This window comes from Notamacropus eugenii, chromosome 2, assembly GCF_028372415.1.
Source record: "Notamacropus eugenii isolate mMacEug1 chromosome 2, mMacEug1.pri_v2, whole genome shotgun sequence".
Taxonomy (NCBI): domain Eukaryota; kingdom Metazoa; phylum Chordata; class Mammalia; order Diprotodontia; family Macropodidae; genus Notamacropus; species Notamacropus eugenii.
In genome coordinates, this window is record NC_092873.1 from 272,333,362 (window position 1) to 272,361,071 (window position 27,710).

The 27,710-nt window shown below is 34.6% G+C and overlaps 1 protein-coding gene across 7 annotated transcripts in view; it reads left to right on the plus strand.

Annotated features, from left to right (window-relative positions):
* PTBP2 (polypyrimidine tract binding protein 2) overlaps positions 1 to 27,710 on the plus strand; it is a 133,476-nt gene that overhangs the window by 93,819 nt on the left and 11,947 nt on the right. For all 7 annotated transcript variants that reach the window (XM_072644081.1, XM_072644075.1, XM_072644076.1 and 4 more), the window contains one exon: positions 11,019 to 11,214. In XM_072644081.1, the coding sequence (XP_072500182.1) occupies positions 11,019 to 11,214 (196 nt within the window). The remainder of the gene's footprint in view (positions 1 to 11,018; positions 11,215 to 27,710) is intronic.

Consider the following 27,710-nt stretch of genomic DNA (forward strand, 5'->3'; position numbering starts at 1 on the left):
CAAAAGCACTGAAGCGTATCCACAATGTGACTAAAAGCTGTCTCAGTCCAATGTTTTAGTGATCCAAAAAATCTGAATAAATGAAGGAGATGTATATCATTTTAAGATTTATATAAACTTTTGTCAAGGTTAGAAGTAGATATCATTTAAGGGCGATACTATAGGCTGCACTGTATAAGCATTGCAAGTAGGGCTTTCCATAGACACCATCAAGTCCTATCTCATTATTCTATAGCTTAAGAAACAGAATCCTCTTATGGTAACTAGGCCACAAAGCTCCTGATTAGCAGAGCCTAGATTCAAACACAGTTCTCCAGTTACCTCCCCAGGATCATAGAATCTCAGAGTTGGAGGGAACCCAGAGGTTACCTAGTCCAAAACTCTTCCAAGGACAAGAATCACTTCTTTGGAGTAAATGACAAGTAGTCCCTTAACCTTAACTGAAGCCTTTTCATGGGGGTGGGTGCACCTAAGATGCACATTCTGTTTTTAAATATAATTGGGGGGGGGGGCACCCTTTTTCTAATTTCAAGAATTAATTTTCATCCTTGTTATTTACTCACATTACTCTTACATTGTCTGTCTGAAGCAAACACAAGTTTAATCCTTTTTCATATACCTGAAGACAGCTATCATGTTTTCCCTCAGTCAACCTTTCTGTAGTTTAAAAATCCTCAGTTTCTTGAACTGATCCTCATATGGTATCTCTAGTCACCCTTCCCTATCTTATATATGTAGAGTTGCTTTTTTAAACCCAAATGCAGGACTTTACACTTACCTCTATTAAATTTCATCTTAATTTGACTCATTGTTTTAGCCTGTAGAGGTGTTTTTATATTGCATGTCAGTATTAGCTGTTTCTCCCAACTTCATGTCACCTAAAAATTTGATAAACATGGCACAAGCAACCCAAGGCCAAGCATATATTTTTGTGTGACTCCTAGAGTTCTTCCAGGTTGACATTGAACCATTCATTAATGGCTAGCTAGTTTTCAAATTTTTCTTACTCTGCTGTCATGTGGCCCACATCTTTTCCACAAGAATAAAATAAGATAATTTACCAGATGCTTTGCTTAAATTTAATTAAACTGTATGTGTGGAATTCCACCGACCTATTAGTTTAGCAACCCTGTCAAGAAAAAAAGAAATGGTTTGGTGTGACTTGCCTATAATGAAACTGTGTTTCAATAAATATCCATCAGTAATAGACTCTAGAATTTTTTAATAATCCTGGTCCCCCAACTCTGTAGACTATACTCTTTCTTTATTTGAAAATTGGAATTATATTTGCCCTTTTCCCAACATGAGACACCTTCTGTGTTCCCCATAACATAAGTAACTAAAGTGTTTCAGTAGTCGTTATCTGGCAGTTTTTCTTAAGAGCTTGAAATGTAGTTATGATCATTTATCTTTAGTAACAACTTCCTATTAACCATATTTGTTCTTTATTTTCTTAATTTTATCCTTCCTAACATTGTTCTTACAGAATCCTTCCGTCCTTTTATGCTCTACCTCCATTACCTACCTGCCCTTGCTGTCATTTCTTTTAAAAATGAGAGGTGATAGAGTGAAAAGAATGCTGGATTTGGATGGTCAAAGGATGGATCTGGGTTCAAATTTAATATCCACTGGTTAGCTTTGGATCTTTGGAGATTACACTTAATCCTCCTGGAGTTCATTTTTCTCACCTGTAAAATTAGAGAAATTAAGTAGATGACCTCTACACTTCCTTACAGCTCAAAATCTATGATTCTTTTGTGATTTTAATGTCCCTTCCAGCCCTTGAGTCTATGATCTCTGGATAAATTGGTAGAAGAGAATGGGTTTCAGTAATATATTTGATACAGGGAACATCTGTATGTCAGAAATATAATAATGTGATTCTGAAAAATAAAGTGACTTTTGCTTTTTAAAAATTCTGTATTTTTAAAAAAATAGGTGATATACAGATTATTTTTCTCTATAATCAAAAGTATTAGTTTGCTGTCTTTAAATATGTTGTCTTTTTTCTGTTGCATAGCTTTTTTTTTTTTTAACTTAGTGAAATTGACTAGGTCCATCCCAAATCATGGAGCTAATAATATTTTTCATACATTTTGCTTTGGATTTAAAGATTTCAGTTGCAAAAATTATTCACTTTTATTTTTACCCATCTTCAGGGACAAATGACTATTAAAAAAAAGTTATTTGATGGTGCAGTTAAAGAGTTTTCAGACCCCAGCATTAATATGTGCAACCTATCCAGCTTTTAGCAAATCAGGCTCTCTCAACCTCAGTTTCCTCATATAAAATGAGGAGGTTGGATAGGATGACTTTTATGGTGTCTCCTATCCCAATTTTATATCATATGATTTCTGGATTCTGTTAAAAATACAAACCAATATCATGGTGCTAGATGCATACATATATCACTCTCCTCTTTATTGAATTCCTACCCATATTTTTAAAGGCCAACTCAAAATACTTTTTCTAAACCCTCTCAGCTGGTAATCCTTTCTTCTCATATCTCACATAACTCTTTGTTGACTCTAATACACATATAGTATATAATTACCATGTATACTAGTTTCTTATTCCCCTTTTTTGTTTTTAAACTCCGTGAATGAAAGAACCTTTTTTTTAAAAACAGATCTTCATAATTCCACAATTGTTTCGTATTCTGTTCATATTCACTAGGCACTTAATAATGTTTTGATTTTTTTTGTCATTTGTTAACCAACTGCTATTTTATAATATAGTCATTTGTATCTGTAATGTATTCCTTTATTCTGCATCACTGTTGTACTGAGTTGCACTGAGAGGGACATTTTAAACTTAATTTTGTCTTACGTTTTGTTTTAATTCCTATGGGAAAAGTAAATTGGATTACCATTCTTACATGAAATCTGGTTGAGTAGTTTTCAGTTAAACAATTTTATTTAGTTCACTAATCTATTTATGTTTGCAGTATCTACCGACATCTTTGTTTTTGATAATAATAGCTAACTTTTATATTGCACTTTTAAGGTTTGCAAAGTGCTTTACATGTATTATCTCATTTGATGCTCTCAACCACTCTTTCAGGTAGGTGCTTTCATTATCTTTCTTTGACAGATGAGGAAATGGAAGCAGTCAGTCAACAGCATTTCTCAAACTTGCAGTATGTGCCAGGCACTGGGTATACAAAGAAGGGTGAAAAGACTATGCTTTCTCTCAAGGAGTTTACAGTCTTATGGGGGAGATAATATGCAAACATTTGTATACAAACAAGATGTATACAGGAGAAATCAAACAGAATCAACAGAGGGAATATAATGTGTATTGAGAAAAGGCTTCATAGAAAGAATAAGTGTGTTTCCTGGTGTCACATTGGGCACAAGTCAAACTCAGAAGTCTGTTTACTCAGTCTTCTGTGCCAATTGGATGCCTATGTTAATCCTGCTACATATTGTCTGCTGGTTAAATAACCTGAATTGATAGGATTTAGGATTTAAGAATGCTGGTCTAGTCCATAGTTACACATAATTAGTATGGTAGATGTCATAATAGAAAGTAACTGTATCTCTGCTGTGTGTAGTTGGACTATTATAAGTTTTTAATGTGATAGTTTCCTGCTCCTCAACCAACAATTAGTGTTGTGAAAACAGCAGTGAATTTAAAAGATCCGAATTTGGAGTCTTATCTCTCAGTCAGTAGGGATTTATCAAACACTTCTAATGTGCTAAGTAGCAGGGATACAGAGAAAGGCAAAAATCAGTCCCTACCCTTAAGGACTATAAATTGTAATGGGAGAGATGACATGTAAAACCTATGTTTATGTCTGTGTCTATGTGTTTCTCTGTTTTTATTTCTCTTTCAGACACACACACACACACACACACACACACACACACACACACATTGTATATCGAGTTTCTTAAAGTTACAAGTCAGTGAAGGCCTCTTGCAGAAGAATATGGATGTTGAACTAAGTCTCCAAGAAAGCCAGGTGTAAGATCTGGAATTCCTCTGGATGGGGGGGGGAACCCTTTACTTCCCCCAGAGCTGTGGGGTGTTCTTTTCATACCAGAGGCCATGGAACTCTAGATTGATTAAAGGTAGTAATTTCATAATTATGAATAATTACAAAACAGAAGCAATCTTTGTTTTGGGGTGGTGGCCAGACAGTTTAGTGGATCCCTGCTAAGATCTCCAAATCCATGTGGTAATTATAGAAAACAGGCAAAGGACAGAGGAGCTGTAGAGTGCATCACTAGTGATTGGTGGATATTTTTGGTTTTTTGCTTAGTAATGAGCTTGGGAATTATGACCAAGCATAAGTTTGTGTACGGATCATGTACCGGTCACTTATGGGTCGCAATGTTCTTGTTACGGTTTTCATAGGTTATAGTATCTTAAGTTTTGACTCATTGTCTAGAATGGAATTTTATTTCTAAGCTATGGTTTTAAACAGGTCACCATGTTCAAGCTTCCACATTGCACAGAGTTTAAACTTTTTACTTATCACTATATTTAATGGTTTTTTCCCCAGTAGGAACCCTACACTAGGAGATAGACATGAGAGTCAGAGCATTCTAGCATAGGGGTCAGCCACTGCAAAGGTGTGGAGAAAGAAGATAGAAGTTCTAATCAAGGAACTCTAATTGAGCCAGACTTGCTGAATTATAATGTGTGTGGAGGGGATTAAAGTTAAGATGGCTGGAAAATATAGGAAGATACCAGGTTATATAGAGTTTTAAATGTCAGACAAAGGACTTTATATTTGATCATAAAGGTTCATCCAGTGAATACACATTTATTTAGTACCTACTCTGTGCCGGTCACTGTACTAAGTACTGGGGATACAAAGAAAGTAAAAGACAATGATATTCCTGCCATTCATCTATGAGACTTTATGGAGAGTCATTTAACTTTTTTTGAGCCTTAATTTCCTCATTTGCAAAATAAGGAGACATTTCTTCCTGTTCTTAAATTTTGTGATCCCATTTGAAGAAATCTATAATGGTAGGACAAGTACCTATGTTTGTGTATAAACACACATGTACATATATAAATATGGTGAGGGATTTTATATCTTATTTCAGGATCAGCTGGCTAAGTTCAGAGAAGCTCATTATAAAGTCATTTGTAAGATGATGAATTTTTTTGCCCACACTTCAATTTCAAAGAACATAGGTTATGGTGGGATTGCCATTTGCTATTTCATCACTCCAGATGTCATACCAAAAATGTTTCCTAATGTAAACTTTTCTTCCTTTGTATTTGTTTGGAGTTGTAATTCTATATAAATCCCTTTGTTCAGAGTGAATAGTTTTCAAGTGACTAACGGCAAAATAACTTTTTTTTTTTTTTTTTTGGCACTCATGACATTTAGTTAGGTAGCAACATACCGTAAATTTTATAGTGTGCAGTCATTAAACTTTTTGGAAACCAAACTAGGCTTTTATTTTTAAAAATCCTTTAATATCAGTTGATCAGAAATCTTGACTCAAAATTTTTTTTTACTCACTTGTAAAAAGAAATCACCAGAAAACAAGCTGATGCCACGATTTATTAGGAGTAGGGGAAAGGAGATAAACTAACACTATTACTTGTGACTGGGAATCCGTGTTCAAATAGACCAATTATATATACTTTATTTGTTTATGGTAGAAAACTTGCTTAAAATAATTAGAGTTGTGGTTCAGAATGATAACCATAACCATTTCTATTTTTGTGGTAGCCAAATATAAAAAATTGTATCCTCATTTCTTTAACAAAGTGAACTAATGTACTATAACAGATCTTTTAAGAATATAAATTATAAAGGGGTTTTCTAGTTAAAATTTCTCTACATTTCAGTATAACTAGAATTTCATGTTTTGGGAGAAATGACAACCAAATCCGTGTAACAAATGAGCCATTTATAGTGGGTTCTACTGTATTGCTTAAACCTATTTTTTTTTTTTCCATTTAAAGATACCATTAAAAGGATTATATATGTCATTGGGGGATAGTACAAGATCCTCATATGTTTCTGTAAATTTTGCAGAAACATATTCTTTCCTTCTGGTGCTAATGTCTGTGATGTCAGAACCTTTTGTATATGATTTTAGTTACCTTCCCTTATTCTCTTACTGTTTTGTTTACATTTTTAAATTGTCCCCTGTGGGTAATAATGTAATTATGTCCTCTGTTCCCTAAAATGATCCTTTTGATAGCTGACTAAATCCCATGGATTTTGGAAAAAAAATTTATGACCTTTGCGACCGTGAAAATAGAAAGGTCTCATATTGTAGTGACTCCTCCTACCCCCTCCATGGATTATGAAAAATTGCTCCTCTTGACTTTCACTAAAATACTTTTTATGTTTCCTGAATTTGTTCACTATACTTCCTAGATTTTTCACATGAATATACATTTTTAATATGCAGTCCAGCCTTGAGTTTTCCCCTCTCCCCTTTATTTAAACTGATCTATTCAAGAGTTTTATCCTGTCAGGTCTCAGTTGACTTCTCTTTATGTGGTCAAATTTTTTAAAAATGTTTTAGGATTTTTAGTTTTTTCTTGCTTGTTGCCTAAACTTTGGGTATTTTTATGTGGACATTTAAGGCCAGGGGTTTTTATAAAAAACTGAATTCTTTCTTTCTTAGATTATCTTGTGAATTCCAGAACGTGTTATTCTTCTTCATTCTGGCTACTGTAGCTACTTTCTGTGGTATCTCTGGATTGAGAGAGTCTATGTGTATATGTACACGTGTATGTACCCTTTTTCCCCTCTCACTTAATTGAATTTGCGTGATGCCTGGAAAATAGGTTTTTACAACCCTTTCTTAGATGTATTCCATCTCTGATCAGAATTATTCCATTCCCTTATTTGAAGCTGGGGTTCTTCTAAGACACAGTCCTCTTAGCTGTGAGTTCACTTCCCAAATAAGTTTTTTCTCTTCTATAAGTTTTTGCCTTCAGTGGGCTGGAGGACAACTCAACCTCTGCACCTATTCTTACCTGTATTTCATGATCTTTAGCAGTACTTTATAGGTGTGTTCTAGCAGCACCATTTACATCCATCTAAATCAGTAGAGGTGGGTAGTTGTCATTTCTTTTGATAACTATTGGGACGTTCTAATGAGTTAGATACATCTTGTAGTAAGACAGCATACCTTTTGGGGTTACTGGGATGTTGAATAGTGACTTCAGTACTCCACGATGTCAAAACTATTTTCATAATAATACTAAGATATTATTTGCCTATTAAAATACTCCTCTGCTTTCCATATCTATCTTTTGTGAGGTTCAGTTTTTTTCATATACTTTCAACAAAAAGCATTACAACAGATTGAACTGAGAAGCACATTTGAGAGTTCACTTATCTTCCCCTAAGCCAGACATTAAAAGATTTACAAACGTGAAAATAATTCTACTTTCTGCTAATTTTTTTTTTGTTCTGGAAAATATAGTTATATATTGTTTAAAAAATATTTGTTAACACGTAATCGATTTGTTATTTTTAAGCAAGTTAATAAATATTTTAAAATATTACTAGTTTTAATTTCTAATTCAGTAAACATTGATACCTATATCATATGCATAAACAGAAGCTCTTTGGAGTCCTCAATAATTTTTATGAGTTTATTAAACCATAAAAAGTATGGCTAAAACTGTCAGTGAATAAAATACTAAACTTGGAGTCAGAAAAATCTAGACTGTAATCCCACCTCAGCCACGCGATCCTGCCCAAGTCACTTAACCTCCCTGGGCCTCTTGTCTGTTGGTCGATTAAATGAGAAGACAGGATGAGTTCTTAAGTCTCTACTTGTGCCAAACCTGTGATCTTATGGTCCTTTGAATCACCAAATGTTGGTACTTTTCTTTGATTTTTTTTTTTCATTTAATTCTTACTGGACGATCTCTCACCTGCTATCTTCATTGGCTCTACTATGCCATTCTTTTGAAGATTACCAGTTGCTGCTTTGGAACATTCAGCTCCCTTTTCAAGAAGAGGTTTTGTATCTCTTCTTAAGCTGTAGCATTATGGCTGTCTTTAGCCTCCCTTTTCTCATTTGTAACACTTCCATCTTACAGCATTATGATAAGGAAAGATCATGTTTCCCTTCTTCCATCTCAGATTCCTTTTTTCTTCATTTAAGCCACACTTCTTTTTGATTTAGGCACACTGCAGTTTCCTTTTTTTTTTTTTTTTTTTACCTGCATAATTAGCCTTCAAGCACAGATTATAACAGCTAGGTAGATAACTGATTTTAAGTTGTGTCAGAAATGCAGATATTGCATGTTTCATTCAAATCACTGCAGAATTCCCCTATTTTCCACTCTGAGATTTTCAGCAACTTTCTCCCTTTTTAAAAAAAATACTAGAGGTAGCTGGCATACAAGATAGGATCTGCCTCACACATAAATGGCTGTGTGACCTTGAGCAAGTCACCTAACCTTTCATTGTAAAGACTACATGTTATAGAGAAGGTACTGGCTAGCGTTGGTAGAGGAAGTTTCTTCGAGGGATGCAAATGTCATACATGCTTGGCCGTATTGTGTGACTTTCCTCCAATCTTTCCAGAAACTCACTACTCTCATTACTTCAGCTTGACATCAGAAATGTACCAATGGAACACTAACCACCCACTTGTCACCCCTTGCTCTTACCAGGTGACCAGCCTAACTTCTCTTTGTCTTATGCTTCTTAGATGACATCTTCTATTCCTACTCTTTGGCATTCTTCTTTAGTTATATGTTAAAGTTTGCTTATGGCTACCATGTGCCTTTTCATGTCCCCTCTACATGATGCTCATTCTTGGTTCTTGAAAGGTAGTAATATTCAAAGTCTTGATGCTATATATCAATACCTGAAAGATATATTGAAAAGATAAGACTTTACTGTTATGTGGAAATTTGGTTAGTAAAAGTACTTCACAATTTCCTGAATTTAATCTAACCCCCTCTTCTTTTTAAACTGAGTTCATTGTATTGTCCATCTGTATTGTCTTCTAAAACATACCTGATATTGCCTATACTCTATACACATGTTCATTCAAATGCATATTGAAATCTGGGGAATACATCTTCATGCATTTGGTCTTTCCTACGTGGCTAAATAGCCACTTTGAATTAACACAGTAAGTCCCTACCCCTTTTTTAAACAAACTACTTATGGGTCTTTATACATCAAAAGCTCCTAAGTCCTAAAGCCAATTATCACCTTTTAATAACTTCACAGTTCCACTCAGTTTACTTAGTTTCAACAACTCTACTACCTTACTTCCCTCTTTCCTTACAAGAGCTTCCTATTTTTTTACTGTTTTGTTCCAGCTGCTAGACCATTTCAAGAGTTTGTTTTACCTTCCGGTATTTCCCTTAGCTTTTCTTAATTATTTCCCCCTGTGTTTCCAACTATCTTCTTCTTTTCCCACTCCTACATGCTCTTTGATCTTTTCACTAGGAAGAAAGGAAGCAAACATTAAGTTACTGCTATGTGCCACATACCTACTTTTACCCTAACAACAACCCTGGGAAATAGGTGCTATTATTATTTCCATTTTACAGATGAGGAAACTGAGGCAGACAGATATTAATTGACTTGCGAGGGTCACACAGCTAGTAAGTGCCTGAGGCTGGTTTTGAACCCAGGTCTTCTTGATTCTTAAGCACAGTGCTCTGTTCCACATGCCACCTAGCTACTTTGATACTGTGTCTCATTCAAATAGTTTGTTCTTCTAATTTTTCCATATTTCTCCTTGTCAGATTCTACATTCTGGATCACTATTCTAAATTGCTTACACCATTTTGTTTTCCTCTTTATTTAGGTTAAATCCCTTCTCTTCATCCTTTTTTCCCCGTTTCCCACATCCTTCCCTCAAAAACCCAGAAATTTAATTATATGTGTCTTTAGGAAACTATACCATTTATCAATGTAAGGTCTTCAAACTTATATTGGTAATTATTGTTCTGAAATAAATCAGTATTGTTAATAAATGATAATTAGAAGACCTATTTCCTACTGAATAATGGTCCAGCTATTTCTTTTTTGATTATTTCTTCATACCAGTTTCTGCCTTTTCCTCCTCTATGCTCCTTCTGCCCCTCTTCACCCTCCTCTTCCCCACCCCCACCCTGCCCCCTGCAAAGTTGCATATGCTGAAAATCAAATAACACTGAAATTGAACACTCAGGAAATTGAGATCTTATGTTTCTTGGATGTAGACTATGCAGTCTTTAGCATATTACTTGTCAGTTAGTGAACATTTATTAAACAGAGGATACAAAGAAAGGCAAAAGATTATCATTGTTCTCAAGGAGCTCACAGGCTAATAGCAAAGACAACATGAAAACAGCTATATACAAACAGGCATTTTACAGGATGTATTGGGAATGTTGGTCCCATGTAGTCTTGCTCTTGAAAATAGAAGGTGAGTTTGTTCTAGACTGTCTCAGTCATATAGATACTTATCTAGTCTAAGGATGACCCTTAATAAGTAAAGGACCAACTTGATGCAACTTAGTAAAAATTTATAAATCATAGATATATATTTACCAGTGATTTTATCTATCTAGAACCTCATAGGTATTAAAATAAATAAAACCAGTACATTAAAAAATTTCCTAATATAAATAATTGCTTACTTTGGATGAGTCCTGTATGGGTTTATTTGAAATAGTGACAGTTTTTATCTCTATTAAATTTTTTTTTACAACAGTACTGTAAACAATAATTTTCTAACCTTAACACCTTATTCATAGTAGATATGAAATATATATTAGCTAATTTATTAGTCATACTTATTGATTGGGATCAGTGCTTCTTGCGTAGGTCTCTGCAGTCTAAATAGTAAATGCTTCTTGATTTGTAGTAACTTTTCATTCAGTAGTTTTCTTGATTATTGCTCTATTGTCATTGTGCAGGTTTATCTACAAACTTTGATATGTGATCTGGGAATTCTTGCTGGATATAGTACAATTTTCCCACTGGTTAGCTCATGAGAATTAATCTTCATTAAGTTTTTACTAGATTATGTATTGCTAAACTAACGTTTTGTTCACTTTTTCAGGCTTTGGATGGTCAAAATATTTATAATGCATGCTGTACTCTAAGGATTGATTTTTCCAAACTGGTAAATTTGAATGTAAAGTACAACAATGATAAGAGTAGAGACTATACTCGACCTGATCTTCCATCTGGTGATGGGCAGCCAGCTTTGGACCCAGCTATTGCTGCAGCATTTGCTAAGGAGACATCTCTTTTAGGTATGGATTTTGCTCCCTGAAATATTTTCTTCCCACTTTGTTTAATTGGAAGGCACCATTTAAACTATATTATATTACTCCAAAGATTCAGTTCTTTAAAATGTTGGTAAGTTTTTGATAGTTTTTGTTTTTCTCAGGTGAGAAAGCACATGAATGTTATTTGGACAGACCTCTAAAGGTCCTTCGCAGGTTTCAATAAAAAATACCACAAAGATAGAAAGCAAAGCAAAAATCTGCAAGAAACATGTGGAACTCTCATTAGTGTTCATTACACTTCATACTCTGATATACCATTACCATCTTTTAGCATCTGGTGTCCTTGTGCATGTTCTTAAGTGCTAATCTAATTTTCTTATTTCATACAACATAGAACCAGTCAGATGAAACAAACAAAAGTAATTCTTTGGGGAGAAATGGCATGTGTATTTATATATAGCATTTCATAGCCTCTATTAATTTTCACATTTGGAAGGTGATCCTTACAGACTTTGTTTATGGTTTCTTTCTATTTCTCTTACATTTTAGGTTTTGTTGGGGGCAATGCAGTGGTACTCATAGTAACTGTAGTAATGAATTCCTTCTAATGGATCTATTTAGAGAAAGATTTATTTCATTATTACATATCTGTTTTGCCATTTGTTTGATTTTTAAATCCAATTTATATCTAGATTAGACCCTAAATATTTTTGTTAATCGTACTGTATTTAACTGTTTATACTATATAACGTGAGTATGATTTTTTTTTTTCTGTCGATATGTGTTGATAATTGTAGAATACTCATTTAGAAAGCAGTTTTAGAGATCATCTTGATCAGGAATATTTAACCTGGAATCTTTGAGCTTATTTTTAAAATATTTTGATAACTACATAATAAGATTGATTTATTTTGTAAACCTATGTATTTTGAGGTATGCATTAAGAGCCCTTGATATAACTGGGTACTCTTGCACTTTCCAAGACACTGGCTCAAAAGAGGTAAATAATTTGTTCAAAATCATGTGGCAATCTAGAACTCAAATCTAGGACTCTGATTGGACTTAATTAATGACATATACTTCCATTACTTAACTCCTTGATCTTCCTTGAAGTAAGGAACAGCTTAGAATTTAGAACATTTAGAACCATTTTGCATTTAGGCCAAAAGTAAAATAGGCTGCTTTGCTTGGTATTGGGTTCCCTTTTACCAAGGGTCTTCAGTAATCTCTTGGTAACTACTTTGGGGGTATTTTGCAGAGGGTAGTAATAGCTACAGTAGTACCTAACATCTGTATAGCACTTATCTTGATTATATATTGATAGAGTTATACGTTCTCTTTGATCCCTTCCAGCTTTCAGATGATGCAGTTCTGCTGTGGCTATGTAAAAATAGTGGCCAAGTGCCACTGAGTGAAAGTATGTGTATAGGTATATATAGAGAGACAGATAACTAGATAGTAATGACACTGGGCCCTGAAAGGCCCTGTTAGTAGAGTCCAATACCTGGTATAGGACTTTGTAGACAAGTTGCAAAAGTTTTCAGTAAGGTCTAAGACACAGCCTGTGTGTGTATCATCAGAAGGCCATCCTAGCAAAGTTGTAAAAGGGCTATAAAAAGAGGGGCATCTGGGTGATTTTTGAGTAATAGAAATTCTTTAAGGCCATCTGAGCCAATACACACACATACACACACACATACATACAAATGAGGGGGATGAACTGGGTCTGTTTTTTTTCATTGGCATAAGGAACCCCTGGTGTGGAGCCTTGCTTCACCAATATAAAAAGTAAATTTTTATTAAATGCCTGTTATTTGCCAGATATTGTTCTATATATTGGTAATACAAAGTGGCAAAACAGATAGTCCCTGCTGTCTAGAAGCACACAATCTAATGGAATTGTCAATTTGCCTGTAACTAATAGTCTTAGAGAATTGCCTAGGGGACATATACAACTAGTATATGTATCAGAGGCATGATGGGACATCTGTCCTTTCTGACTCCTGAGGGTCAACCTTATAGCCACTACATTAAAACACTTCTCATAAACATAGATATCTGTATTTATGTGCATACATTTAATGTCATTTCTTTGGCTTTGGAAATAACTTAGTGCTTCCTTCCTAACAAGTGCATGGTATGCCTTATCTATTTTTCATCATGATCACGTCATAAAGCTAAGAGGCTTTTGAGCTGAAATTTACTGATGTTATAGTCGTTCAGCAGGATTCTCTTTTTAGCCTAACTGGTCCTATTTTAAGCCAAGATTTTTCTATTCCTCAAAATAGCCATGGCATTGAATTGAGAGTTGATAGGAATTATTCTGGTTTCTAAGATTTTCAGGTTGGAACAGGGTACCCCCAGCAGTAAATCTCAAGACTTATTTTCTGAGTATCAGAGGTATTCTTAGCTAAGAGCTGCCAACATAAATGTGGGTTATTTTCAGTGGATGTGGATGACCGCCAGCATATGTGGGTAGTTAAATTTTTTTTCTGTGCCTTTTTATGGATTATGTATTTTATGTTCTGCCAATTTTTAAAAAATGTAACTTTTAAAAGATATGTGTAGTTCAGTTCTACATAACAACCTGAGGTATTTGTCAAAATATATCCCAATATTTAAGGTTTGTTTATAGTACTCTTGCACATTTTTTTTTTTGCACCTAGATAATTTTCTGACATTATTACAGTTCAATTTAACAAATATTTATTGAAACATATTGTTCTGGCACTATGTATGAGTAACTATTGAAATTGTTAATTAATGCTGCTGACATTTGGGCTATACTCTTGATTTCTAGATTGGTTAATGCAACCTGATGAATTTATACACTCCTATAGAGAGTAAAAATAACATCTTATTTAAAAGAGATAAAAATCCCAGTGCTTAGTATCATATATGATGGGTAGTTAGATATTAGAATTATATTCAGTGTTCCATGGAAATTTTCACTGAATTACAAACATTGTTGAAAATCAGTGAATTTGATGAAAAATTATTAACTTCTTTTCAACATTTAAGTGCCTCCTATATGAATGAATGAATGAATAAATGAATCAGTGAATGATAAAGCAATTATTAGCTATTTTCTGTGACTCAAGAATTATGCACAAGTGTGCATAAGTGAGGGAAAGGAAAATGAGAAACAGCATTGAGGTGGAAAGATCATACCCACTCCTTGCCATCTGAATGTGTTCAAAGGGGGAAGGCTTTGTGCTGTGCACAGTTAAGGTTATAATGATGAATAAGATATCTTCCATTAGGTGGTTTTTAAATACAACAGCATGACCTCTCAACCCAACTCCAAAACTCACTGACTGTGACCATAGACAGCTTGCTTAATCTATAGAAGCCTCTATTTCCACATCAATAAAATTATCTCACAAAGCTGTCATGAAGAAAACACTTTACAATTTTTAAATGTTAGTTGTTTAAAATTGTATTCAAAAGATGGAAAGTAGTGCTTTTCTAATATTTTCTTTTTAAAAAATACTTTTTAAGGCATTAGAAGTAACCCAAGTATATCATCATGGTATTAATTTATATTACCCTGCCATTACTCAGAAACTGCAAGCTTTTCCAGTTAGGGGAGTGGTTCAAGCAGTAGCTATACTCACTCCTTCTTCTCTATTTAGGCCCATTCTATCAGATGGCTTCTCTGTAGTACTCCAAAAAATCTCAGTCTCCAATAAAAAAAAAAAAATGTGTCCCTAGGGCAGGTTTCTTGTTCCCTAAATGTGCGTGTACCCAAGGACTGTCTTTATTCCTCTTCTCTCTATATATCCTCTCTTGGAGATTTCATTGTTTAATCATTATTTCTGGATATGACTCTGATATTTGTGTATATAGCTTTAGTCTTTTCCTGAGCTCACAGTCTCACATCTCCAACTTCATTGGACATTTCCAACTTAATAGCCATAAATTTCTCAAATGAAACATATACAAGATAGAGCTCATTAACTTTTCTCCAAGCGCACCTCTATTGCTAATTGTTCCTGTTTCTATCAAAGGCTCAGTCATCCTTCTAGTCACACAGGTTTACAACCTTGGAGTCATTCTCAAGTCTTTGATTCTCCCTAATTTCCTATATCTAATAATTTGCCATGTCTCACACATCTCTATCCCCTTCTCTCTCCTTAACCAACAACTACCTTGGTTCAGGTCCTTATCAACTCTTGCCTGGATTATCACATTAACCTCCTAATTGATCTCCTACCTCAAGTCTTTCTCCAGTATAAGCTCCACTTTACTCATCTGGCAAAGTAATACAGTAGTATTCATAAAGAGAGAGAGAGAGAGAGAGAGAGAGAGAGAGAGAGAGAGTGTGTGTGTGTGTGTGTGTGTGTGTGTGTGTGTGTGTGTGTGTGTGTGTATTTTAGACATAAGAGAAAAGAAATGATTGTGATCCACTGGTTTGTACTTGGGGAGGAAATGGGATGTGATGGGATGGAGAGCACCAATGAAGGGCATTATCCTTTAGCAAAAAGGGATTACCTCTTCATAAGACTGGAGAAAAGGAGAGGGTGGGGAATGATGGTATCATTTTCATGTTGCATCTTGAGTGTGGAAAGCCAAAAACTAAAAGAAAGCTTTAATAGGAAATGTACATGTCTTTTTCTGTTTTATTTTGGCATTTTGTAAAAAGGTTAACAGAAGAAAATGGAAAGCAGGATTAGCAGGACAAGAATTGGTGAGGTAAGGTCATAGCACCCATATTTATTATCATTATTAAGGTATTATTATTAAGGTTTGGTTATAATGAATATTTTCTTCACTTTAGATTTAGATACTCTATTACTTTAATTGTGTGGAGAGTTCATTCATGGGTGCAGATCCTAGCCTCACTGTTTTCTTATCCTGTATGAATTCTTTTCCATGTCCTTCCATAAGTCATCCGTAGAGGCTCTGTTCATTGTAGTTAAACTTTTCTCTAGTTCTTTTCACATTCCAGTAATATCAACGTAGCAGTCAGGCTATCTTTTACTTTTGCTACATGAATAACTCACATCCTTTTCTGGTCATAAATACCCTTGATGACATATGATATCTTTTATAGCGTTTTTGCATGTAAATTATCACTTGTAGTTTGACACACCCACCATATATCTTTTCGTTACATTTTGGGTCAACTGTAGTTTTGATTGTTTTGACATTGTGGTATTCCGTGATTCACAATCATATAGCATCATCAGGAAAACTTATTAAAAAGAATTAGCCTTTCAAATATCAGGCAGGACATTTTTTTTTGCTCTATTTTTGTAATATGAGAATAAGTATTTAGAAAATGCTATGTAGTCTGTATTCTGTAATTTGTATTTTGTGGCATTTTGTTTTTTATTTGAATTGAGTTTGACTTACTAGTAAAAGGCAGCATGATAGTGGATAAAAAGTTGGCATCATAGAAAGGAATTGAAGAGTATCAGTATCTATACTAGCTATGTGATCCTTTGCCTCAATTACTTAATGTTTTAGTGCTTCAGGCAACTCTCAGATTATAAATAGTAGAGCACTTGCCTATCTGCAGTAGCATAAGGGGTTTCCTCAGTAGGAGTTTGCTGTGTCATTAAAGTCATGGATCTGGACCTCAAAATAGCAGTACATTTTTTATTTTTAACTAACTGCTAAGTGAGTTTCTGTCCTAGGTATCATTTTGTTTGGTCTGTTCAAGATGTTACTTTGTATTGTTACACATTAGGAATACTGCCTGAACTTAAATGCTTAAGTGGATTTTTTGTCTTGTTATAAGTACTCCCTCCATTGGTACTGATCTATATCTATATATCTATATATCTATATCTATATAATCCCATCTATACTCTGAATCCCTATCTTCCTGTAATCCTATAATTCATCATGGATCATAGATTTAGAGCTCAATAGGATCGTAGATATTATCTGGTTCAGCTCCTTCATTCTACAAATGAGGAAACAGACTAAATGATTTATGCAACTCTGTCTGCAGAATCTACCTCTCCATTATTTTCTACAAGCCAGAAGTCTTCTAGGGTAGACCTATACAACCTGGCAGTAGGCAGGGGCCAAAATTAAAATTGGCTTAACTTCTTTGAGCCACAGATTGGTTAGACTAGAGACAGAATGACAATGGTTTGTTGCCATGGGTCATGTGACAAACAGGAGAGTGTGTCGGTCTGCCTGAAGTAACTTTGGTGGGTCTCTAGGCTGTATATTGTGCTGGCCTGCTCTAGGTCTTAACAGCACCTGGACACAGATGACATCCTTAGAATGTGGGCTGTCCATTAAAAATTTCTCAGATGAATAGTCTACTTTATGTCACATATTAGTCATTATTAAGTGATCATGGCACCCCATCCCCGTTTCCCCACAGTAAACTCCAATGACTTCCATTTCATTACCTCCAGGTTTAAAAAAAGAAAATCCTCTGGTTGACTTTTAAAAACTTTCACATTTCCAGCTTTCTTATACCTGACTCCCCTCTGTGTATTCTGCCATCTAGTATCATTGGCTTCCTTCCTCTTCCTTATCTACAATGCTCTATCTCTGAACTCTTTACCTTTTTGCTGGCTTTCTCCTGTTTCTGAAATGTTCTCCTTACTGCCTTCTGTCTTCTCACTTCCTTTAAGATTCAGCTCAAATATTACTTACTCCCATCTTTCACTGGTTGCTTTCCCCAATCCCTCTTAAATTTAGTGTATTTCCTCTGTTAATTATTTCACATCTTTTCATCCTGCATATGTCTTGCTTTGTATATATTTCTTTGCATATTGTCTCCCTGTTAGATGGGCAGGGACTGTTTCTTTGCTTCTTTTGTATCCCTAGTACTTAGCACAGTGTTTGGCACTTAATAATTGTTTATTAATTGATTTTTTTTTTAAGCCTCAGTAAAAGCCCAGTGCACAAACTGATAAGGCAACCGAGAATTCTAAGAATCAGGGAAGAAATAAATAAAACTGCAAAGAAAAAATATAGTATGACTAGCAAGTATAAGAGGAAGAAATTAAACTGTAGTACCTGATGAAAGGTAGAGACCTATGGACTCCCATAAATTATGCTAAAAGCAAGAAATCTCAGAATCACTCCAAAGAGAAGTAAAACTTGTAAAAAAAAAAAAAAAAGAAATGAATTTAGGTTAAAATTCATTCATTACCAACTAGGTACAGTAGAAATTCTTTTTTTGTGTGCAATTTCAGATAATCGTACTTAGTATTTCATATCAATAAATTTTACATGATGGAAATCATGCATTCTTACTCCTTTGCTTCCTTTTGTGTCAAATTCTGCTGAGGGCCATAGTGTGTTCAATCCTTTCATTGACATTTTAACATTTAAAGAGTTAAGACTGTTTGTAATATGCCTATTTCCCTGTGTATGCGTTCTTTGGGGTTGAGTTAGAAAATGGTCTTGAATTTATTGAATAATTTAATAGCTTAGGCTTCAGCTGAAGCTGAAGGCCTAAAAGTGTCCTCTTCCCTATGAAATTAAGACTGGACAGAGTTGTTTTGATTTTTCTTCAAATTAATTGCCTTCCAGAGAATATTCACAATTAATTTTGAAGCAAAATCCTATAATTAAAATGACTTAATCAACTAAATATCTTTGGTTTTATTGAATAATAATTCCATTACTATATCCTAGCTGTGCAATACTTTGAAAACTATTCCTTTCACATGGGATGCATTTTTAAAATTCTGAACTGAATTTTCAACAAAACTAGGTTTCCATTAGTTGGCTATTTGGGCCTAGGGAGGCATAGGAGGTAGGGGGAGGTAAACTGTAACATGCTGAAAGTGGCATGGTATTTATATGAGAATTGTTATGTTAATCCCAGATTTCCTTAGTGACCAATATTCTCAAAAGGAATACCCTATCCTGAGAATTCTTCAATTCAAAGAGACCTTAAGAGAATTCTAGTTCAACATTTCACTAATGTAGAAATCCCTTTTACAATAGAATCATTTAAGGGTCAGCCTCTCCTTGAGCACTTCTGCTGATGGGACTTTGCAAACCAGCAAGATGGCTGTATTCAAAAATGAACTCTTGAGTGTAATGCCAAACAGGGTAGCACACCTGAGGACTGCTGCTATGAATGATTTTAAGAGTCTGATCACATAGTAGAGTGAACTCTCTATTCAGCAATAAACTAAACGTTGTTCAGTAAAGCATAACATTCATAGCAACATCCTTAAGCAAAACAAATCATGTAATACATATATTAAACATACCATCTAATGCAAAACACTCAGTATGTCCTATGGTGCATAGGATATGTCATTGCATCCCCAAAATCAGGGGGTCCCAGGCTAGGGTCTTCCCTAGCACAATACATCCTTAAGGAGCAACAGAAAGTACCACACCCCTAGGTCACGGTAAGAACAATCTCCTTAATCAATACACAGTGTCCAAGTAAAGTCCTCTCTTACTTTGACTTGAGGCTAACTTCCAAATCCCAGGGCTCCTCTTCCATGAACTGACCTCAGCTCCCAGCTCTTGCCTGGGTTCACCCAGGCAGCTCTCTGCTTCTGCTCATTGTCTCAGTTCACAGGCACTTTTCTACTCCAAACTCTTCTTGCTTCTGCCTGACAGCAGGCTCTAGGGGTCTTGCCCACAACTTGTTCCTAGGAAAACAAAGCCTAATAGGGCTATAACAATATTTATACACATTACCAGTGCCATCAAGACAGGACTTCTGTTTGAGAAATTAATGCAGACCAACAGACAGGACTTCTGTCTGAGAAATCAGCGTAGATCAACCAAGGGAGTGCTGACATCACAGTCATTCTTTCTGTTGGGCCTCCCCACAAGGAAGTTCCCCTAGCCTGCTCATACTTCTCTATCTCAGCTCTGCTTCTCTCTCTACTCTCACATATTCCTCCAAGCAATACAGTAGATAGGTATATACACACGCACATATATAGATGCGCACACACACAAACACACACATACTATTTCAGATCAAAGATTCTTGATTGAGTCAAAGGTACTTGATTAGCTAAAACTCAATCCAAAAAAACAGCAAAAAAAAACCCCTACTTTGCTTCTTGTTACATTGAGTCATCTTAATGCAGTTCCATACTGAGAATGTTCAATAGAATGTCTCCCTCTTGCCTCCATAAAGGCTTCTTCTAGATGCTAATTTGTTCCAAATTCTTCGTTTGAAGATTGTCTAATATCAACCTTTCCCTTTTTCTTAATCTTTTGAATTTTATTGTAGTAAAAATATTTATTATAAATGACATGAGTAATTTTTCCTTTTGATTGTAAGATTGAGATTTTGAAAATATGCTTTCTGTAATAATCCCTGAAAGGACTTTAGGTTCAATTAAAAATTTTAGTTTTTCAGTTTATAGAAGTTAGAATCTAAATAAATTGTCATAAGTCCTTTTACTAAGTTTAATTAATTTATTTTAAAACTTCAAAGGAATTGGAATATAGAATATCAGATATTCTCCGGATATCTTCTAAGGAATCCAGAGGCAGAAGATAAGGCCTAAGAAGGGAGAAATAGTAGACCAAAAATTTCTTAACCCTTTTTGGGTCATGGACTCTTGTGGCAGTCTGGTGAAACCCAAGGACCCCTTCCTCCTCAGATTAATATTTTTGAATTACATAAGATAAAATGTATAGGATTACAAAGCATATCAGTTATATTGAAATATAGTTAGCAAAACAAATTTTTTTTAAGTTCACTTACAGATCAAAAAAACCCTGGATGAATTAGTGAACAAGAAAGGAAACAAGAGAAGCCTTTGTTCTAAAAGAAAAGTTTCAGGAGTTGTTATCATTGTGGAATATAGCAAAGAAAAGCAAGGGGAATCCAAAGGAATTAGGGAACAAGTAGTATGTCAGCCCTTATAGATCAAGACACTTAAGGTGCATTTGAAATACTACTACAAAATACAGATCCTTATCCTTCAAGAGCAAAAGTTCTGTGGAGCATTTAACTAATTTCACTATGGATAAAGAAGAAATGAGATGTTGAGTTTGCTGTATTTACTGTGTTATGTTACTGATATGTTGTGGAAGTTACTCATTTGATGATTTTTATGCATTTAACAATTGATTCTGAATTTTTCAATCCAGAACAATCCAATACTGAATTGTTCAATCCAGTTATTCAGCCAACACTGAAACTAAAAGATTAAGTAATAATATAATCTTTCTATTCTCTTCTTATTGCAATCCAGAGGTCTTATAACACCTTTTTTCCTTTACACACTTCCTTTTTTTTTTTTTTTTTCCTGTTACCAGCGACTCATCTTGTTGCTTAATAATTCAGTCTGTTCTTTACCTACGTACCTTCTTGCTGTTGGTAAGAAAGGAAAGGATGCCCCTCCCAGTCTTTTTGTTTTTAATTTTATCCTATTTCTACTCTCATATTAAATGAGGTTAAAAATTTTACAGGCTATGATATGCTATTTATAATGCATGTGGTACATGTTTTCATGGGCTCACCTTAAGGTTCCTAAATATTCTGGATATGTGTATAAGAATGCTGTTTAGCTCTCAAGGTTTCATGCACAAAGACATAGGATCTTTAAGAATATGCAACTTCAGAGGAAACACCATTCTGAGAACTCCTGTAGGGTAAGTCTTCTCTATTCCTTTTTCCCTATTTAAATTAATTTAAAATATCAAGAACAACTGGCTCTACAATAAAAACTGAAAGACATTCTGATTGTGAATATGGTAGTTTGGCAAAACATTTCATATGGATGAAGTAGATTTTTCATTTGTATCCTCTTGTTTTCAAATTTAGAAGACATATAAAAGGACACATTTTTTCTATGGGTCCCTGTTCCTTAGTTACAAGTTTATGATTTGTCAAATGATTCTCATCTATATCTAAAGTGATTTATAGAATGAACTGTTGATTTAATAAAATGGAAATATATCACTTCAAATGACAACTCTAAGTGAAATTCTTTTTGTATTATCATTTTTCCCATCTTGTAGATGGGAAACTGAGGCTTATAGAGATTAAGTGATTGCCAGTGGTTGAAGAAGTATTATGTCAGTCGATAAGTATTTATGCCAGTGACAGTGCTAAGAGGGAAGATATCTAGCATAAGGACATGTTGGAAAAGTACATAGGAGTGCCTTTGTATGGAAAATGAAAAGGGGATTGTCTTGGCCCCCTTCCTTAACAGGAATGACTCTTGAAAGAGTTAGAGAGAGGGGGTCCCAGGGGTAGAAAGTATTGATATATTAGGCTGAAGTGGTCTTGAATGATACGACAAGATTCCTGGGTCATGATAGAGGTGTGAGTACAAGAGTGCGGCCAGGTGCTAGAAACAAGATTTATTTTCAGACTTCAAATTCAGTTTTCTTTCTACTATGACATTATCACTCCAGTAATAAAAGATACATTCTGTACCAGTGTTTTAATAATTATTTTTGTTTAAAATACTGAAAATAATTTTTCTATATTTTTTTTAAATGATTCAGAATATTTTCAGTATATTTGTCTTTCCCCTGTGGGTGTAACTTATCTAAGATTATACTAATCTAATCATGTAAATATGTAGTAATGTTATCCTATAATTAGTTTTTTAAAAGCTAACTTTATTGTGCCTAGTTATGATGTAGTAGGTAGGGCATTGTTAGGATTAAGGAAGACCTGGATTCAAATCCCACTGTAGATTTAGTCTGTTGGTAGTTGAAAAGTTTGAGAGACATATAGTATCTGGGTGATTAATCATTTTATTCTTAATACTAGCATTTTACTTATGCAAGAATCAGTGACACTCTTAAATGCCAAAGGACCCCTTTTGGAACCCACTCAGGGCTTACATGTATGCCCTTGGAAGGGTGAGTGTTCCTGAGGCCAACAATCATTGGTTAATAAATATTGAGGGAAAATGAATATGATGATGAGAAGTGAACCTTTTCTATTGAGGAACTGGAGGACTTCACTTGGATTATGTCATTTACTTCCAAATCAACCCCAGATTTGGGGAAATTTAGGCTAAGGACTTTTGTCCTCCACCCAAGTCTGAGTTAGAACCCTGTGGGCCTGGAGTTTCACTTTAGATTAAGTTCCTTGTAAGGTTGGGTGGGGTGGCAGTAGAATGTTAATCCTGTCTGCTCTCACTAGTCCTGTCATTCAGAGGCTGAACCTTGAAATGAGGACCTTAGGAAAAGGGAGAGAATTCTGCATCTCCCAAATCATTGGTTATTAATAATCATTTCTCTTACTGTGTATGATCCTGAGAAAGTCACTTTGGCTCTCTTTGCCTCACTTTTCTCAGTTGTAAAATTAGGGAGTTGGACTAAAAGGTCTTTAAGGTCCTTTTGATCTTCCAAACCTATGATCCTGTAATTGAAATGGTTACAATGCCAAATCCCAGTATGACTAAAAAGTAAATATTAATAGTTTTAATGGTATTATGAAAAGATTAACTCATGGTAGCTATAATAACTTCAAATACGTAAATGAGAGAGTAATGAAGACTTTAATATCTTCCTTAGAAAATAGCTTTAATTGGGCCTAATATTTTCCAATGCAGGGAAATGAGTAAACTCTAGTGGTCCTCATTCATAAGAACTGATTCATGAGCTCTTTAGACTCTTTAGCAAGTAGAATACTTAGTCTTTTGTGTTACTTCAGAGTGCTTTCATGAAAACCAGTAATGTTAGGGACTCATTTCTGAATTTAGATAATTTGAATAACTAGGTGACCTATTATTAATACTTTAAATGTTAATTCTTGCCGTTTCCCTAAATTTCCAATTTACAAGAAGCAAAGGAAGATTCTTAAAGGAAAGTATTTTCTAGAAAAACTAAAGAAGCTTTAACTTCCATCCTCCAGTTGGTTAGTACTTTGTATTGCTCCTCTTCCAGTGCATACCTCAAAAATGTTTTGTTCACCTGTGATGAAAGTAAAATTATTTTCCCTAGTGATGCTATAGGCAGCTAAGTGACATAGTGGATAGAACACTGGGCTTGGAATCAGGAAAATTCATTTTCTAGAGTTTAAATCTGGCCTCAGACACTTACTCGTTGAGCAACCCTGGGCAAGCTACTGTTTGCTGTAGTTTCTTATGTGTAAAATGATCTGGAAAAGAAAATGGCACACCGCTTTGCCAAGAAAACCCTAAACAGGGTCAGGAAGAGTCGGTTAGGACTGAGAAAATGACTGAACAACGAAAGCCATACTACTTAGTATATTTACCATATTGCAGGGTCAATGACAGTCTTATAATATTTCTGTTTCTTACATTTTGAATAGTTCTCTGTAATAACATCCTCTGGCATTATCCTTATTTATGGCATATATTTATTCCCATTTTATATATGAGAACACTCAGTTTCAACAACTGATTGGCTAAATAATTTGTCCCATAAATGGTAGAATCAGAATAAGAGCAACTAAAATTTGATTGGAGCAGTTTCTAAGATTTGGAAATTATAATTTGAAGGGAGTATAATCTTCAATAAAGCAACCACTTTTTAACTAAAAATAATTTGTGCTAGAGTTGCTTGTTTAGTGGTTATATTTTTAAATATTGCCTATATATAAAAGAACATAAGTAGTAGGACTATTACTTGAGCAGCTATATGGTTATTGTTAAAAGAGTATATATTCCCTTAATAAGTATGTTGTGACTACTCACTTTATGGCAAAAATTTGCTTGGCACTGGAGATGCTAAGATAAAAATGAAATGGGCCCTGTCCTCAAGGAACCTATGTGTCTTTTGGTGGAAAGAGCATGAACATGGAGAAGTAAATCCAAATTAATATTACAAATGAATATTAACTTCTGGAAGAGGGGCATTAGCATCTTAGTTGAAGAGTTCATCAAGATAGATGTCATATAAGAGATGATACTTAAGCTTTAAAAGTAGCTAGAATTTGAGGAACAGAGGTGTAGGGAGCATCCTGTGCAAAGGCATGTAGGGTGATGTAATATCATGTATGAAGAATAGGAAATACCAATTTAGCTGGAATGTAATCTGTGAAAGAGAGTAATTTGCAGTGAGCCTGGAAAGATAGACTGGAACCATGTTGTGACAGGTTTGCAGTACCAAACAGAAGAGTTTGTATTTTATCTTTGAGTCAGTTAGGAGCAGGGGGTGACATGGTCAGTCAGACTATGTTGTATAGGTACCAAAATATATTACTTCATAATGAAAACATAATATTAGACTTCTGTACTTGTCTGTTTATGTACTGATTTCACATTTCTGTTACTTCTGGATTTCTGAATCTATCTTTTCTGTGTTACTTTTAATTTCTGTGTTTTCCTGCTTTCCCTATTAATGTAAAAGCAGTATCATCTTCCCAGTCTCTTAAGTTCACAACCTAGAAGTCAACCTGGTCTCTCACCCTCCCACCCACCTCACCACCACATAGCCAATGTTGCCAAGGCCTGTTGATTTTACCTTTGTAACATCTCTTGAACACACTTCCTTCTTTCCTCATACCACCACCCACCCCTCTGGTGCAGTCCCTCATTGTCTTGTGCCTGCACAATTTCAATAGTCTATGGGTCTCCCTGACTCAAGTCATTCCCCACTCCAGTCTAGCCTCCATTCAGCTATTAAAATGATTTTCCTAAAGCTGAACTTCAGTCCTACCCTCCCTTCCCTACCCCTTCCTGCTCAGACAAGAGCACCTCCCTGTCATCTCCCGGATCAAATATAAAATGCCCTGTTTGTCCCCTTTCCAAACTTATTTACACATTAATCCACATTATGTATTGTTCATTAAATGACATTTTGCCTCCTTGATGTTCTCCGAAAAAGACAGGCCATCTCTACACTTGGAGCATTTTCTCTAGCTGTTCACATGCGTGAAATGCTCTTCCTCTTCATTTCTGCCTAAATGGCTTCCTTTAAATCCCAACTAAAATACCACATTTTACAGCAAGCCTTTCCTAACTCCTCTTAATTCTAGTGCCTTCTTTCTATTAGTTATTTCCTATTTTTCCTATATATAACTCATTTGTATATATTTGTTTTCGTGTTTTCTCCCACATTAGATTGTGAACTACTTGCGAGACTATCTTTTGGCTCTTTATGTATCCCCAGTACTTAGCACAGTGCCTGGCTCATGTGGGTGCCTAATAAATTCTTATTGATTGAGCTCTGGACAGAACCTTTACTTGCACCTTTCCCTGCATCTCCAAAAGCAGATAAATGCAGCAGTTTAGCCATCTTCTTCCATGTAGCGATTCTGATTTTATTAACCTAGGTGAATAATCTATGGAAACCTGAATTCCCAGGAATAGGAGAATAAAATCAAGTCACAGCCACCTTACAAATAAGATTCTGATTTTGTGATCAAAATTCTATGTAAAAACATAAATATCTGTTAGAAGATATTTGAAGTTGAGAATAGTGATTTCCAATGGAATAGAAAAATTTTTGTGGTATTGAAATGCTGTATAACCTTTTATACTGGAGAGATTTTATATTAGATATAAGAAAGGAAAACTTCCTCAACTTCTAGGTTTATTTAACAATTCTGTAAACAGTTTGCACATCTCTAATATTTTAGTAAGTCTCATTATGTTTGAAGAGAAAGGTAGGATGTACATATTGGTACAGTGATTCCCTCCTATCATTTAAATTCTGCCCCTAATGCCTAAGGAGAAAGTTGGAGAAGAAGTCTAGACTATGTCAGTACATTTGAACAGATTGTCCCAGAGTGGTGATGGAAAATAAGGAAGAATAATTGGAGATACTATAGATAGTGGAGGCAGCAGTCAAAGGCTCATGTGCCAGACTGGATGGCCTGATATGTCATTCTTTAATAAGCATACTGGTAACTGCCAGCCTCAGCTATGCCCTGATATAGAATATCTATTCCTGAGATAAATATTAAATGTTTATTACTCCATTTTTTAACTAGTAGAAAAGTTGTACTCTTATTTCTACCCCAGCTCAATAGATCATTTACAAAAATGCAATATAATCAATGGAATTTAAAAAAATTCTCATGAATTTGCTGTAGTAAATACAATTTATAACTAATATTTTAAATTTAGGTATTTTCTATGTATTAAAATGTTTATGTAGATTTTCTTATACATCTCTGAGCTTCCATTCTTTGATATGTCATAAATTAGGTAGATAATCTAGTTATAAAGCTAGATTTCAGAAAGAAAATTGAATTTAAAAGCAGTTCTATCTTTCAAATTCAACAAATATTTTTTAAGCTTCTTAAATCTTAAGTGTTAAATCTTAAATCTTTTATGTAATTTTGCATTGAACACGTTTTCTGTTACTTTTGAAGCTTCTTTTCTTTAAGTATTTAATTAGATTGCTATATCTAATCATAAAACATATAGTGGCATGTTGCAACTTGGAAGTTTCTAGAAGGAATTATTTTCTAAAAAAATAGAATATTAGCACCGTATTGGATGTCATGTTTAGATTGATATGTGTAAATTAGCTTCAGTTATTTTTATATATGAATTTGAAACCAATGCTATATGTTAGAGGTAGAGAAAATTTATGAATGGAATAGGATTTTTTGGGGGGCTTTTAAAAATGTCTTTTTTATATTACATACATAAGATGTACACATTCACAAGGAT